Raw genomic sequence first — 16,190 nt, 5'->3', positions numbered from 1 at the left:
ACTTTCCTCATTATTGCCCTTTCCATTGCCCATCTCATCATCACTCCTATCTATATGGCCAGTTACATTTTCAGTTTGTGCCAAAATGTCTCTTCTTGTTCTACACTTCACATTGGACCACAATCTTTTATCTGTTTCTTCTAAGAACTGCCTCCTATCTGCAGTTCCCTCCAAGTTATGTTCATGTACTGATTCAATTAATTAACTTTCTGGCATGGTAAATAGGACATCATACATTATCACTTTCAGCTCTACTCCCCAGGTGGCTTGCATACAATTTCTGTATTTATCTCTGAATTTTGTTTCAGCTTCCCGCTTTTTGTTTCTGTTTTAATTATGATTACATTGTTTGTTGTTTTCATTTTCTTGATACTGATCTTTTCTTTCTTTGGATTAATAGTTCTGTGAGACATGTCTATTTCGTAAGTGCCTTTCTTATACTTAGATTTAATGAATGGTGTGCTAACCACTCACATATAGTAGATTGATGTGTGCAGCACAGAAACACGTAACAGAAAATAGTATTCACATGAGCTTTCAAGTTCTTGCTCTTATTCTAGTAAAAGTACACCCACAATCACAGAGACATCCAAATGTCCACCGCCATGGCTGCAGGTGCGTGTGAATGTGTGTACTTTTATTAGTAAAAGAGCAAGAGCTGTGTGGTTGTGGGTGTCAACATGTGTTCTTTTACTAGAAAAAGACCAAGAGCTCGAAAGCTAATTTTAATACTATTTTCTGTAACACGTTTCTATGCTCCACACATCAGTCTGCAATTACTAAGTGATTGCCTTTCCCTTATTTTACTTTCTATGTTCTCAAGTTCGTCTGACTGTATCCTACCTGCTTCTGAGTTAGCTGAACTTATTGTTTCTGTGGAGGCCATTGTTGCACTTCAAGACGCTTCCCAATCAGACGTGGCACACCACGGCCTGAGCCACGGAGAACAGCTATCACACACAAGTAGATTCACAAAGAGTATTTATGGAATTTAAGATAAAACCACTACAAGGCAGCGGATATCATGTTGGCACAAAAGCTAACGAATTGGTGAAAGTATTGCAGATGGGGAAAGATAAGACAATCCCAACATTTATTAGGAAGTCAACGGGGCTAAAAATCCTCTGAAACCCCACCCTACAGTCCTTAAGCTGCAGCCCAAGACCGGTGATATGTTATTACCCGAGATCCTTAGGGGAAACAGAATGATATAGAAGGTTAAGTTTCTACTGAACAATCATATAACAATATAAAGAACTATTACACCAGAGAAACATGGGAGCCATGTGTCACGGACCAAATGGTAACAGATAATGTTTATCTGCAGCAATTGGGTTTGCTAGCACTGTTTCTGTGTATCAATAGCTACGAAGCCACAGCGTAGGTGCAAGTTCGAAGGTTGGCACTACGACACCAACGACAGCGACCTCTAGCCGGCACCGTGCAGCTCTACGAGTGCCGCTCCAGGTTCAACCTATCTGATTCCGAGTAGACGACCAAGCAACATTGTTTCTATTTCATAGTAGGCGAGCCACTACAGATTTTGCCTTTGTAACTTCTAACACCTGTTAGGTTTGATTGATGTACGGCTTCGCACCATCGTGCTCATCTCAGACAAAGTTAAGTATTATCAGTTGTATATGTTCATGCACCAGTAAAAGAGCTATAACCTATATGCAGTACCAAAGCATTTCATCTTCTCCTTCTTCTGCTCACTTCCTACATTTGCCTACCCTTCAGTTTACAGGAGCAGACCCATGCGCCACCTTCCAGGCAGAATACAAAAGTTTTATTCTTGTTTCATTTTTTATGATGGCAAGTTTAAGTGAACAACGTGCAGATGGGAAATTTTGTTTTCTACTCTGTAAAAATGCTGCTGAAACTGTTGTAATGTTGAAAACAACTTACTGACAAGATGCTACAGGAAAACTCAACAATAAGAGTGGCCTGCTTGATTTAAAAATGGCAACATGCCAATTGATGACAAACCTCATTCTGGATGCCCATCAACTGCCTGAATCGACAAAAATATTGAAAAAATTTGAGAGCTTGTGCTCACAGACCATCGACATACAATTGTTCAACAGCCAAGAGATAAGGGCCACAGTGTTCATTAAAAAAGACCTAATTTGTGGCAGGCAGGAGACTGGTTCTTCCACCACAACGCATCTGCGCACACAGCTATCTCGGTTAGATAGTTTTGGGCTAAAAATGACTTTGTTAAACTGCCCCATGCACCGTACTTGCTTGACCTGGCTATGCGTGACTTTTTCTTGTTTCAAACAATGGAAAATCCAGGATGGAACACTACAATATAATGAAAAGGATAGTTGGTACTCCCATATACTGGAGATGCTGAGTTGCAGAAAGGCACAACAAAAAGATTGTCAGAAAGTTAGCTTTCACCCAACAAGGTCTTTGCCAAAAACAATTTCCATGCATGAAAAGGGGTGTGACAGGACACCGAGATAACACTGAAGAAGTCAAGAAAAAATTGAGGGAAAACCTATCAGCCATTTCTAAAGACGACTACAAAAAATTTTTCAAATAATGGAAGCACCATCTTGACAGTTTTTTTAAGCCCCCTTGTATATGGGGTTTTTCATACAAACTTGCAAGAAACAAGGTTTGATCCTCACTGTATTAGCAATCTTGAGACCACCCAATGGCACAATAATGCCAGAATGGGAAACATCAGTGCAGTACCTATTCACAACTCTGTAGCGGACAATACAACAATGGAACACTACAGCAGCATGTGAATAATGGTGTTGTGATTCCATTTGCCCACAAGTAAGTAAGCCTGGTATTTGTGAAGTTAAAGGCCTTGATAGAATTATGGCGAAACTGTTAAATCGGGTATGGATCAAATGTACCATAACTGACAGTGTTCTTAAATGACAATGTGGAAAGAAGAAATTGCTGCTCACCGCGTAGTCAAGGCATCGAGTTGCAGACAGGCACAATGAAAAGACTCCTAAAATACTAAGTTCTTCTAAACTACAAAACACACACACAATTGCACAAGCACAACTCACCCACACATATTCCTATCTCAGGGCACTGGAGAAGGCTGGGTTCTCATTATATGATAACGCTGTACATTAATACCTTTCTTAGATGATACCTGACACTGCTCTTGTGCGAGTGGACAAAAATAACATGTAAGGTGAGCAAAAGAACAGAAGCTTTTAAGAAATTATACCACCAATATCTACTGGTTAAAGGTCGTGAATCATATCCTAAGTTTATGATCTTCTTAGAGGAAGAGAAGCATCTCAGTGGAAATCAGCATAAATTTTGTTTACACTCCATGACAATATGTCATTGAGTGCACATGACAGCAAGGTTTTTAGTGGTTGTGCCAAAATGTTTTGATACAAGTGTCAATAAAACACAATTCACAAAACTTCAACAACAATTAAAAATACACAGAAATATGGAAGTACTTATTATATCAGGTCAAACTTAGACCAGACAGGAAAAAGCTGTGGAAAGACTTCCAATAGCACAGCAGATGGATGATCACTGGATAAAAATGATGAGGCAGCCACTCAGAAACACACTGAAATCTCCAGCCTAAAAAGTTACACTGAAGACTAGGCACTCCATAAAACTTTGAAACCTTCACAACACCAGTCTTAACATCTGCTACAATAGAGGACAGATCCTTAACCTAAAGCCGTTTCTGCCTGTTTATCACACCATAAAATTCGCTCATTTAAAATGTGATGTACAATTATTTTCACACCATGGGCATCACAGATAACAGGGTCCTCTCACCAGATTAGGAAGCTATCGTGTGAGAGGACGGTGCTCAATTCAAAGGCAGATCCGGGCCACTTCATCCCACCGGAATGACTGGCAGGAGAAATGCCACAGCTGACTGTCCATCAATTCCAGCCTCCACCACAAACACAGAGATCTCTGACTCACCGTCAAAATGACAGCCCACAGGGGAACAGCACATTGTGTCACAGCAAGTTCCCTGCAGGCCTCCTTTGCATATGGTCTACCAGTTCCATTCCCCTAAATTCTCACATGCCTTGGTGCCAAGTGGAATGATACCTGCTTGCCCCACTGTTTAAGCAAGTACATTTGGTCACATGTGCTACATTGATTGTTATAAGGAACTGAGGGAATTGGAGCAGATAAGAAAAAGACACTTCATCTGCTCAAATGCTATAAGGATCGCATGGAGCTCTGTACAAAATACAGCATATTCATCGGGAAGGCGAATCCTGAAGAGGCAATTTGAGAATACCACCAAATAATCAAGGGAGTCCCCTTTTTTAGAGCCATCAGTAACATAACTTTAAAACAATGTTGCCTATCAAAATGTTATAAAACACTGGTTGAAGAATGAAAACTGGATTGCAATCATTTTTTTAAATTCGTCAAGTCTAAAATAAATCTGGGCCACTGTGAAAGCCACGGTGGAGATGTGCTTGCATGTTAGATTACATACCAGTATTTCAAAATTTTAATGTATGAGGAGGAGCAGTGCAGTCCTGCGTGTGTGGATAAAACCTGAATATCTGCTCCATTACACCACACACAAACAGACCCGGCCTGCAGGCAGATCAGTGATACTATATCCGACAGGCAGGGCCTGCACTTTACTGGTAGCCAAATGGCTTCTGATCAGCAGGCCCAATCCATTACAGATACCCGCAGAAACGACCTGCAGTTTTGGCCCATCATGGAAATACACTCGTGTGGCCAGTTATTCACAAGCTGCAGACAACATATTGATGAAATGAGACCATGGTGATCAATCCATGCAACAGATAATTTGCTCAAATACTCTGAGAATCAATAATAATGAGGATAGGTAGCAACTCACCATAAAGATGATTACCGAGCCACACACAGGCACGCAGAAATGACAATCACACTCTCACAACTAAATTTTCAGCCATAGCTTTTGTCTGAAAATGGGTGTGCAAGAAGTAGTGGCAGCAATGACTGCAAGCTCAGGGAGTGGCAGGAGAGAGAGAGAGAGAGAGAGAGAGAGAGAGAGAGAGAGAGAGAGAGAGAGAGAGAGAGGGGGGGGGGGGGGCAGTAGTAATGAGGGAGTAGGGAAGTGGCGCACATACTCAGCAACACCCGGCCAGCGATGCTGCACAACACCTCAGTAAACAAACCATTTCATCTACTGAGACAAAAACAAGATACTTCCAGTGTTTCTTTTTATTTTTTCAAATTTCCCCGATGTTTCCCTGATGTGTTTGAAATTCCCTGACATTCCTTGATTTCCAGAAACTGTGGCAACCCGGTTAACATTATACACACATCTAAACCAAAGTATTGCATAGTTCCTATAGAGGGCGCCATATGGCCAACAGATGTGTTCTCTGTGAAGCCTACCTTCATTGTACAGTAGTCTTGAATGAACTGTGACAGGAGCCCAAAGAACAGAGTGAAATACTGGTATGTAATCTAATGTACAAGCAATATAGGTTATGCCACAATCTTTTTGTACTATTGCCTGACAATGTACTTCTTGCATTTTTTAGCACTGATAATGGCTAGTTGCTAGCCAAAATCTAGGTTTTCATTAATAAAGCCTCAAAGGAAAGGACGACTGATCACTGTTCTTCGTCATTCTGAAAGTCATATCACAGTCGTTGAGTACATTCCACATTATTAATTGAAGGTAATTAGACACTTTGGTCCACCATAGCGCCACATGGTGGTTGCTGATGCATGCCCAGAGCTTATGGTTACAGTCCTCCACTCAAAAAACCCGGTTCACCAAGTTCATACCAGCAAACAAACACTGAGCTCCCTTAGGTGCTCGCCATTGAGAATGACTCAGAGGGCATATGTGATTTTATCAAAGATACCAAGGATGCAGCAAGCATTAGTCTACAAGATTATAGCTCACAACATAGCACAATAACTAGGCACTGAAAAGATGAACTTTTTGTCATTTCACTCACACAACTAGCAACAGCTGTTCATGATTCAAAACAAGCATACCTCTGGCTTTAAAAATTCATGATTTAACCACAGCATTCAACTGTACAACAGTCTGCCATCAGAAATAAAAAAACAGCAAGTATCTGACTTTGTTTAATAAGAACATAAAAATGTTCTTGCTTGATCATTGCTTTTACACTGTATCTGAATGCATGAGTGATTTTTGTAAAAGAAACAAACACTAATGTAAAATATGTGCAAAAAAGGTTGCATTTATCCCATCTGCAACTATGAAAACCAAATGCTACACTTTTAGAAAGAGGGAGGGAAGGAGGGAGTGAGGGAAGAAGGGAGGGAGAGAGCTTAATAGCCTTGTAATGAGTTGTAATCCATAAATATGCCAACCAGGCACTTGATGTGTGTATGTGTGAGAGGGATGCGAAAATAAAACAGTAACAAAAAGTAAGCAAGCAAAATCAGGGTTTGTAAATTTTTATTATATCACTTCACATCATCAAACCATCACATCATACTATAAATTTTTCCAATATTAAATGTATGTTTTGTTTATCTGCATGTGCGTGTATTATAGAAGACGGATTCAGAGGACAAATAAATATTTCAAAGTTTCCCTCTAATCACTAAATAATTTTATCTTAATTGTCCTGATTACTTTCAAGTAATTACATATTATTTTGAGAAACTAAACGTCATAACGGTCAATTAGATACCTCATTTGTCCATTTCTCACTATTCATCTGTCTATGACAATTTGGACCAAAACCCAATGTGTATTTTATAAGGCGTTTTGATTTCACTCCGCTCAAACATCTGGCCAAAAAGCATTTGCAAAAATATGAACATACGTGTTGCTATGAATAAGGATTGTGATCAGGCATGCCACAGTGTCTTTAACCTAGAAGTACTTGCATACGACAGCTTCTGTGTAGTGAAGATACAATATACAACTGATCATGAGCTTTAGATCACATGTCATCAGCACTAGACACAGCAACTCTTGCAGCAGCCGAAGCCTCAAGTTTTGTCACTGTGGTAAGGCTAATTTTCTTACACTATCTGATCAAAAGTATCTGGACACCTACCGCCAGGTACTCCATATCAGCAACCTCAGTAGTCATTAGACATCGTGAGAAAGCAGAAAGGGGCACACCGCAGAACGAACGGACTTCGAACGTCATCAGGTGATTGGGTGTCACTTGTGTCATACGCCTGTACGTGAGATTTCCACACTCCTAAACATTGCTAGGTCCACTCATTCTGCCGTGACAGTGAAGCGGAAATGTGATGGGACATGTACAGCACAAAAGCATAAGGCCGACCTCGTCTGTTGATTGTGACAGAAGCCGTTGACAGTTGAAGAGGGCCATCATGAGAAATAGGCAAACATCTATACAGACCATCATACAGGAATTCCAAACTGTATCAGAATCCACTGCAAGTACTCTGTCACTTAGGCGGTAAGTGAGAACTTGAGTGGCTGCTTGTAAGCCACACGTCATGCTAGTAAATGCCAAATGACACCTCGCTTGGTATAAGGAGTATAAACATTGGACGATTGAACAGTGGAAAAACTGTTGTGTGGAGTGACGAATCACGGCACACAATGTGGCAATCGGATGGCAGGGTGTGGGTATGGCGAATGCCCAGTGAATTCATCTGTCAGCATGTGTAATGCAAACAGTGAAATTTATAGGCGGTGGTGTTATGGTGAGGTATTGTTTTTCATGGGGGGGGGGGGGGGGGGGGGGGAGGGAGGGGGCACTTGCACCCCTTGTTGTCTTGCATGGCAATATCACACAACAGGCCTATATTGCATCTTCTTGCTTCCCACTGCTGAAGAGCAATTCGGGGATGGCAATTGGATCTTTTAACACGATTGAGCACCTGTTCATAATGCACTGCCTGTGGCGGAGAGGTTACACGACAATTACATCCCTGTAATGGACTGACCTGCATGGAGCCCTGACATGAATCCTGCAGAACACCTTTGGGATGTGATGGAATGCCGACTTCATGCCAGGCCTCTCCTCAGTGCAACGCTCCGTGAAGAATGGGCTGCCATTCCCCAAGAAAAGTTCCAGCACCTGACTGAACGTATGCCTGTAAGAGTGGAAGCCATCATCAAGGTTAAGAGTGGGCCAACACCATACTGAATTCCAGCATTGGCAATTTTTTTTTTTTGAGGGCACTACGAACTTTTAAGTCATTTTCAGCCAGGTGTCGCATACTTTTGATCACATAGTGTATGTGTATCTTTTTAGAAATAAGCAGCAATTTTTTTGTGTTTGCATAGTGCTTTTTAATTTCTACACTTATTTTTATATTTACCAGAGCTAGGACCATGTAACTGAAGTGCTCTTGAAGACCACTTTTAGGGTCATTGCAGTCTGATTTAATATAAACCAGTGACCATTAGGTAACACTTAGTAGTGATTTAGATCCTGTGACATCAGCAATACGTACAGAGATTCTTACTGCACCATAAGCCTAAAGTATGCTTATACTTCCCAATTTAGTTTTTATGTGAACTCAACTTAGTCTCCACTATTTCTGGTCTATGTTCATGTGTAGGTATGGCTAGGAACTGTAGATATTGTGAGATCATGATGAAGGGGTCAGCTGCTGTTGGACATTGCCACAGATATACTATGTGCTTTATGTGCTCCATTATTATAGCTGAATTAACATACTGTTTATGGTGTGGTGCTTGATAATAGCTATGATTTGTCATGCATGCAATTACAATGTCAGATTGTACCTAAGGATGGTCCGTTTCTACCAAAACCAGTTGTTTATTAAACTGGCAATACAGCTGCGTGCAAACCACTATTTTCCAAAAATAAGACTGTCTGCTGATGATACTGTTGTCTACATGAAAATATAGTCATTGGAGGATTGCAAGGCATTGCAGAAAGATGTTGACAAAATTTGCACATTCTGTAATGAATTGTTTAAATACTGATAAAAGTAAGATAATGCCTGTAACAGAAATAAATAACCTGACAGTACCTGGTTACACGATTAGCAGAGAAAATCTTGAGCACGACACATTGCATAAGGCATAATCTTATCACTTCAGGCAAGGGGGTTACCTTTATACTCTCTGATGTTATTGTATGTAGCATATGTAAAAGTTCAGGATAAGTTAGAAACACATATTTTTTGCTTTCTGCAAAAAAATTCCTGCCCCGAGATATAGGTCCCCAAAGATGACACTACAAATACCATTTCGAAGATGTGAATTTCGGAAAAAAATTTAAAATGCTGTATCTCTGTAACTGTTTTAGATATTTTGTTAGTTTTTTTATTTGAAAGATAATTGTTTTATGATTACAATGGTAACCTCCATTTGGACATATTTGAGAAAAGTTCTTTTACTGTTGCCTTTTGAATTTTTTTTATAATTTACAGAAAAAAATTTCAGAAATGCCAATCCAGAAAAGTTTGATTTTTTCTGTTGATTAGTACCATGTAGTACTATGTTCTCTATAAAGGAGAAATTCCACTTTTAAGTTGGGCAGGTTTTATTTTTAAAAATCTTTTTTAAAACTTTCAAGGGTAATGTATGTCTTCGCAGAAGTTGGCTCTTACTAATTTCTGTGTTAGAATGTTTATTTATATTGTCTTTGTTGCAGTTATTTCTTATCACTTTCTTTGTTGGAGTTATTTCTTTCCACTTTCATCGTTGCAGATATTTCTTACATTCTGTTGTTGTTTCTCTGTCGTGGTTGTTCATTGCAGGTTTCTGTATTGTAGTTGTTCAGTGCTGATTTGTTTACTGAAGAGGCTTCTAAGAAATCTGAGAGCATCCAGTGAGCTCTGTGTTTTGGTGAGGAATTTGCCAGTTGACACAATTGCAGTGAAAAGGACTGTTTGAAATGTCTTCTGACTGGGGCCACATGAGAGTGAAGTGTGCTTACCATTTGCATATCCATAAAAAAATGCTACATAAGACACACAAAAAAACCTACTTTGTTCAGATTGGGAATAAGTGTTCTCATTTGAAGACTGTTTCAAAGTGAAGATGTATCCATTGACAACTTTTTGTGTTCTAAATGTTTTGACAGAATAACAACAATTATAGTATCTGAACAAGGTGAAGCTTTCCATGGTGCAGATGATGCAGATTTTGCATCAATAGAGGACGAATTAAATACCCTGAACCAGTCAATTACAGAGTTAGGTGTTAGTCCTGTTAAGAAACTGTGGTCAGTGAAGTTGAGTCATAAGCTCTATGCATCAAGAGAGTGCGAGAAATTGCTAAAGCCATGGTTGAATACACTGCAGCAAAGCTGACCACACTCTTCAAAGTAGAAATTCCATCTTCAGAAGAAAACGAACGAAAGCACTCTTGCACCTCTTGACAGGAATTTTTCACACGTCAATTCAACTGTTGAATATTTTGCATCCTACAGTGAAAAGGTGCAAGGTTTAACTATTATTCCAGAAACATTTTCAAAGAAAACAATTTTGAACCATGTTCCATCAGTATCAAATTACATAGGTTGGAACTTAAATAGTGGCAACACTGCTGGGAAGACACTATGCAATAGAATCTACTATTGTTGCTGATAGAACACATTGTTGATATACCTACCTTACCTCCGAGAACATGGACTCACACATGTGACGTCACCGGGGTGCGCACAATCGAGGGAAACACAGTCACTTGTGAGCGAGCGGTCTAATGTAACAGTGTCACTATGTTTACGAAACTGGAACAACGGAGTTGGATCAAGATTGAATGTGCCAGAGGTCTACAACACAACAGTGTCATCGAGGTCTTAAAGAGGCATGCGGGGAATCAGCATTGCCGTACAGAAGAGTGGCATGTTGGGTAAAAGCCTTCAACAAAGGTAGGCAAACTGTGGCAGATATGCATCGAGCAGGTTGTCCTAGCATCTCTGAAGAAGTAGTGCATGCTGTTGCTACATTAGTGGGCAGTGATTGACGCCATACAATTTGTGTGCTCGCCCACGAAACCGGATTAGCACATATGACTGTACTTCGCATCCTGAAGGAATGCCTGGGTATGTGAAAAATTGCATCAGGATGAGTTCAGCATGACTTGATGGAAAAGCAGAAATGGGTGTGTTACGACGGTGCTCAGACACACTTGGAGTGCTATGAGTGGGAAGGAGAGGCTTTCTGATGCTCTATCTCAACACTGGATGAGAGACATGGGTCACATTGTATGAGCCAATCCAACAAATGGCATCATTATGGATCGCCGCGAAAGTCAATAGTGTGTCAGAGCCTCAGTATGGTGAAAGTTATGGTGATTCTCGTGTATGACTGTGATGGTGTTACTCTAACGCATTATGTTCCTCCACAGCAGACCGTTAATGCACAGTATTACTGTTCATTTCTGGAGCATCACCTGCAACCAGCTTCGCGAAAGAAGCAGCGACACTTTTTGCGCAACCCACCCATCATTTTCCACGACAATGCGCAGACACATACAGTGCAAGCTGTGGATGCTCTGTTGGGTCGATGGGACTGGGAAGTACTGTATCATCCACCATACTCCCCGGACTTAAGTCTTTGTGACTTTGATTTGATTCCGAAGATGAAGGAACCACTTCGTGGCATTTGCTTCAGAACTGTTCCAGAGATTCAACAGGCTTTAGACCGGTCCATTCGCACCATCAACAGAACAGGCTCTGCTAACGGTACACTACTCCTTCCACATCGCTGGTAGCGGATTCTACATGCTCGCTGCCAGCAATGTGGAAGGCATAATATACCATTAGCAGAGCGTGTTCTGTTGGTGGTGCGAGTGGACTGGTCTAAAGCCTGTTGAATCTCTGGAACAGTTCTGAAGCAAATGCCACGAAGTGGTTCCTTGATCTGCGGAATCAAATCAAAGTCCTCAGAAAAAAGTGCAAAGACAGGCAGCTCGTTTTGTGTTATCGCGCAGTAAGGGTGACACGCAAGTTGGGGGTGGGGGGGGGGGGAGGGGGGGGGGGGCAGTCACTGTAACAAAGGTGGTTTGCTTTCCGGCAAGATCTATTTATGAAATTTCAATCACCAACTTTCTCTTCTAAATGTGAAAATATTTTGTTGACACCCACCTACGTAGGGAGAAAGATTTAGGTGTTCCTTTTTCCCACGCAGCATTCAAGAGTGGAATGGTTGAGAGGTAGTATGAAAATGGATCGATGAACCCTCTGCCAGGCACTTAAGCGTGAATTGCAGAGTAACCATGTAGATGTACACAACGCTGATGACTACTTTGAATGACAGCAACAAGTGCAAACATGAAACTCTTTTGTATCGGTTGTGAATAAATAGTTGCCACTATTTAAGTTCTGACCCTTGTACGTGGTAGATAAATCAAGAAATGTGAGGTTGTAAAAGGAGTCTTTGGAAGACCAAATCCCTATTATGCTTATCCTGTAGAATCAGCTCAAGCTCAAATAGTGCAGTAATTTTATCTGGGAGATAAATGGGACTGTTCTCACCAGAGTGCCAACAAAAAAGACACTATAACTGTAACAGTTGAAGCTGAAAAAGTGATTAAAGTGAAGAGGTGCATGACACGCAGTATTAAAGAAACTTTTGCAATTTGTAGGAACAGCTATACGACTTCACATACTGGAAGATCAAAATTTTATGCACTACAACCGAAGTGGGTAGCTCCACACCCACCAAGAGATGTCCGTTTATGTGTGTACTGCACGAATTTTGAACGTTGTATGGTAACTTTGAAGAACTTACTGGAGCATGTGACATATGACACCTTGGTTGGGCGTGTGAAGTCATTAGTAATCTGTGACGTAAACCAAGGGACTTGTTTGTTTCATGACTGTGGTGACTGCCCTGGAAAGGGAGGACTGTCTTTATGAACATTTGGCCTGGAAGTCATAGCAGATAACTCTGCAGAATCATATATGTGACATGGGAGGAAAATAAACTAATTAAGAAAACTGTTGCCTTTGACAGTTTCATTGATGAACTTGGTAAATGGTCAGTGAGAGTTAGTGCTTCACAAGAAGTAAAAGGGTATCATTGGCAAAATGACCAGGTTTCAATTTTTAAAAGAGTGAATTATTTTCAAAACAAGACCACAAGTGTTGCAGTTATAAGTAATGACACAGAACATGACTCAGCACATGCTTTGCTAGCAATGCACAAAGTCTTCAACTGCAAACAGGAGCAGAGAAGATCATGACTATTTCTCATGGTGCTCCAAGTCATTTTAAAAATCATTACCAGCTTTTTGAATTGAGTAAGCCGCTTGTGCCAACTGACTGGGTATACAGTGCTACTGGTCATGGGAAGGGATTTAGCAATGGTGTTTGAGGCCTGCTGAAGCACCATGCTACAAAACATAATGCTTCCAGACCAAATACAGCTGTAATTCAGAATGCTGAGGATTTTATGAGTTGCAAAATCTTACACATCCACAGCCTTCATTCTTTTGTCCAAAGAGGAAATCGAAGAATTTCGTGAGCAGAAAAAGAAGAATGGTCCAAACAAACTATTCCTGTGAAAGTAATTCAGAAGACACATTTTTGGACTCAAAGTGATGGGCGAATTTATACTGCTCGCACTTTACAGAGCAAGAAAGAAGAAATTTTGTTCGTTCAGCCAACACCTCAGAAACAGCAGGATAATATTCAGATACACAACCTGAGAAGGGGTATGTTTGTGGTGTGCGTGTATGACTGTGACTGGTGGATTGCAGAGATTACAGACACCAGTTAGGAGTTAAAAGAAATTGTAGTGAACTTTATGCTACCACATGGACCAGCTGCTGGACCTAAGTTTCCAGCTGATAGACAGCAACAACACCATCAGTGCTCACTTCCTGTTCACAATGTTTTGAAGGTTTTAAGTGCTCCAGTTCCTGTTGATTCAACAGGAAGGCATCACTCTATATCAAAGGGTGCAGCGGAACACATTTTTAGTTCAATGACTGGATAATTTCAGTACAAAACGGAGTGCACTGAAGTTTTATAAATTTAAACCTTTAAGTCTTTGGATCTTTCACACACATTTTGGAACAATTTAAAATGCTTAAAAAATGTCTCTTACTCATCTTTCAAAACTAAAATTATGTTTAATAAGGCTAGGTTTTGATTTTTATGAGCCTGTTACATAATAATGTGGTAATAAAACAGTTTTTATGTATGGCAAAAATTTCAATTGCTTATAAAACCTCTTCAACCTAAAAGTGGAAGCTCTCCTTTTCAGGGAATGTAGAACTATATAGTACTAATCAAAATTTTATGGATTGGCATTTTTGGAAAAAAATCATAAATTATAAAAAAAATGTTCAGAACACTAGAGTAAAAGAACTTTGACAGGTAAGTCCAAATGGAGGATTTCTTTGTAATCATAAAGCAATTATGTTTCGATGTTCATGGAAAGAGGTTGAGGGAGGAGGGGGAGAGAAGAGAAACATACTCTGTAAAAACCAAAATGTTACTCCACTGGCAAGAATTTCAGTCCTAACAGTTTATCTGAAAGTAGATGAATCAGACATAGCTGGCATCATCTCAAAATGGGCACATTTTTTTTCCAAGAAAAATTGTATTCTCTTTCAGGATGACTTCTGAAATCATAAATATTCATAGTCAATCTGCAGTTATACTGAACATCTTTTTGAAGTCATTGGCACATAAGTAAAGTCCTCTGACAATTTCAGAAACATGAGACATACTCGATTTCACTAAATGACATGGCTCAGCAAATAAAGAATTAAGTTCCAAAGCATTTATGCTGGACCAAGAGTCAAGAATGTTTTCGGAAAATCTCTCATCTAATAATAGTCAGAGGCTGAGAAACAGTCTGCCACCTTCACCACATCTCAACTCATCAGCCAAGCGTCATAGAAAGATAATTGTGGCAATCACTCTTTTGATCTATATTGTCTCATACAGACACAAAGAGAGAAGACATGTGTGTAGCAATCAATAATCATATTTTCAATCAACAATAAGATTTGCATCTGAAACATTAATTATATATACGAAAATGTCTGAAGGCACCAACCCAAGTATGATGCTGACAACAATGGCTCAGAGTACTTGGAAGAAATAAGCACTTTTGTAACTAGTTCCTCTATAATTACCAAGAGAGGGCTCTCTTACACAGAGAAGCGAAAAGGTTCAGTGTACAGAAGAAACATTTAGGAAGGTAAGTACATTACATGTTTGTTTACTTGGTGAAACTACTGTTGTTCAAAAACATCATACACTTTAGAACAGTATTCACAGAAGGACTTACACTAAGTACAAATCATTTCCAAACAACAAGGGCTAACAAGAAAACCTTGTCCAGCACAAATTGAGTGTGGCAATTGCTTTGACCAAGAGTTAAAACAAACAGTAAGAAAGTAATGTATTTTCACAAAAACATTAGTAGTGCTGTAAGGAAGTAACACACAGAGGATTGTGTTTAGAGCTGGACACATCTCATAACTTTCTGCAGTGGTAATATAACAATCACACAATGTACCATCATTAGTCACAGCTTAGATTTCACCATGATGAGTGACCACTTCAACAAACTATAATATGTACATATAAATTTCTTTTAGTGAGATGATCCAAAAACTTCACCACAAAAGCACAAAACAAAGTATGAATACTGTAAAATAATCAAGCATGTGCACACACAAATAGCAGCTCCAAAAATGCAGAATAACTTGTGAAGAAGCATGTAATCTGAGCACATAAGTTTTTTCACTTTATACCAATTTTGATTTGTTGTATATTTTACATGTGTAAACCAACTAAACACACCCATAAGACATAAATAACGTTGGAAGTGAGTGTACCAATAAAGCCGGCTAACTTCACAGAAGTCAGTAAGACACACAAAATAAATTTTAAAAAAAGACCTTACAGGTGTGTAATACTTCTGCATTGGAAGTTCTGCTTCAAAATGCTGCCTGAGCATTTCAGTGGTTGGAACCCCTGGACGAGAAGTCTGCCCAAACGACTGAAACATCCCAGAATGGTTAAAATGGCACAGAAATATGGCACAGTTGGTGCAGACCATTCTGTACAATCTAAATAGCTCCTCATAAGGATACTGTAGTCATTTCTGTATTTAACATAACACAGTGACTGTTATGAATGAAAGCTGAAATAGTTAGAATTAACAGTTAATACCACCACAGCTTTTCTTAACAACAAAAACTCATAAGCACTGAGTACTGTCAGTGTGTCACCCAACTCTGTGAATGACTGTGCTGTATGCAGTCTGTCATGCATTTTGTTAATAGAAAATGT

The 16,190-nt window shown here is 39.7% G+C and overlaps 1 protein-coding gene across 2 annotated transcripts in view; it reads right to left on the bottom strand.

The window, feature by feature from the left end:
* Nucleotides 1–16,190, bottom strand: part of LOC126365943 (BRCA1-associated RING domain protein 1-like) — a 169,977-nt gene that overhangs the window by 107,254 nt on the left and 46,533 nt on the right. The window contains exon 4 of one of the 2 annotated variants that reach the window (XM_050008719.1): nt 15,802–15,897. The exons of the other annotated variant lie outside the window; for it this stretch is intronic. Coding sequence (XP_049864676.1) covers nt 15,802–15,897 — 96 coding nt within the window. The remainder of the gene's footprint in view (nt 1–15,801; nt 15,898–16,190) is intronic. 2 annotated transcript variants of the gene reach the window in all.

Source organism: Schistocerca gregaria, chromosome 4 (genome assembly GCF_023897955.1).
Source record: "Schistocerca gregaria isolate iqSchGreg1 chromosome 4, iqSchGreg1.2, whole genome shotgun sequence".
Taxonomy (NCBI): Eukaryota; Metazoa; Arthropoda; class Insecta; order Orthoptera; family Acrididae; genus Schistocerca; species Schistocerca gregaria.
The sequence above is the reverse complement of the archived record's forward strand: the minus strand, read 5'-3'. Positions and strand labels throughout refer to the sequence as shown.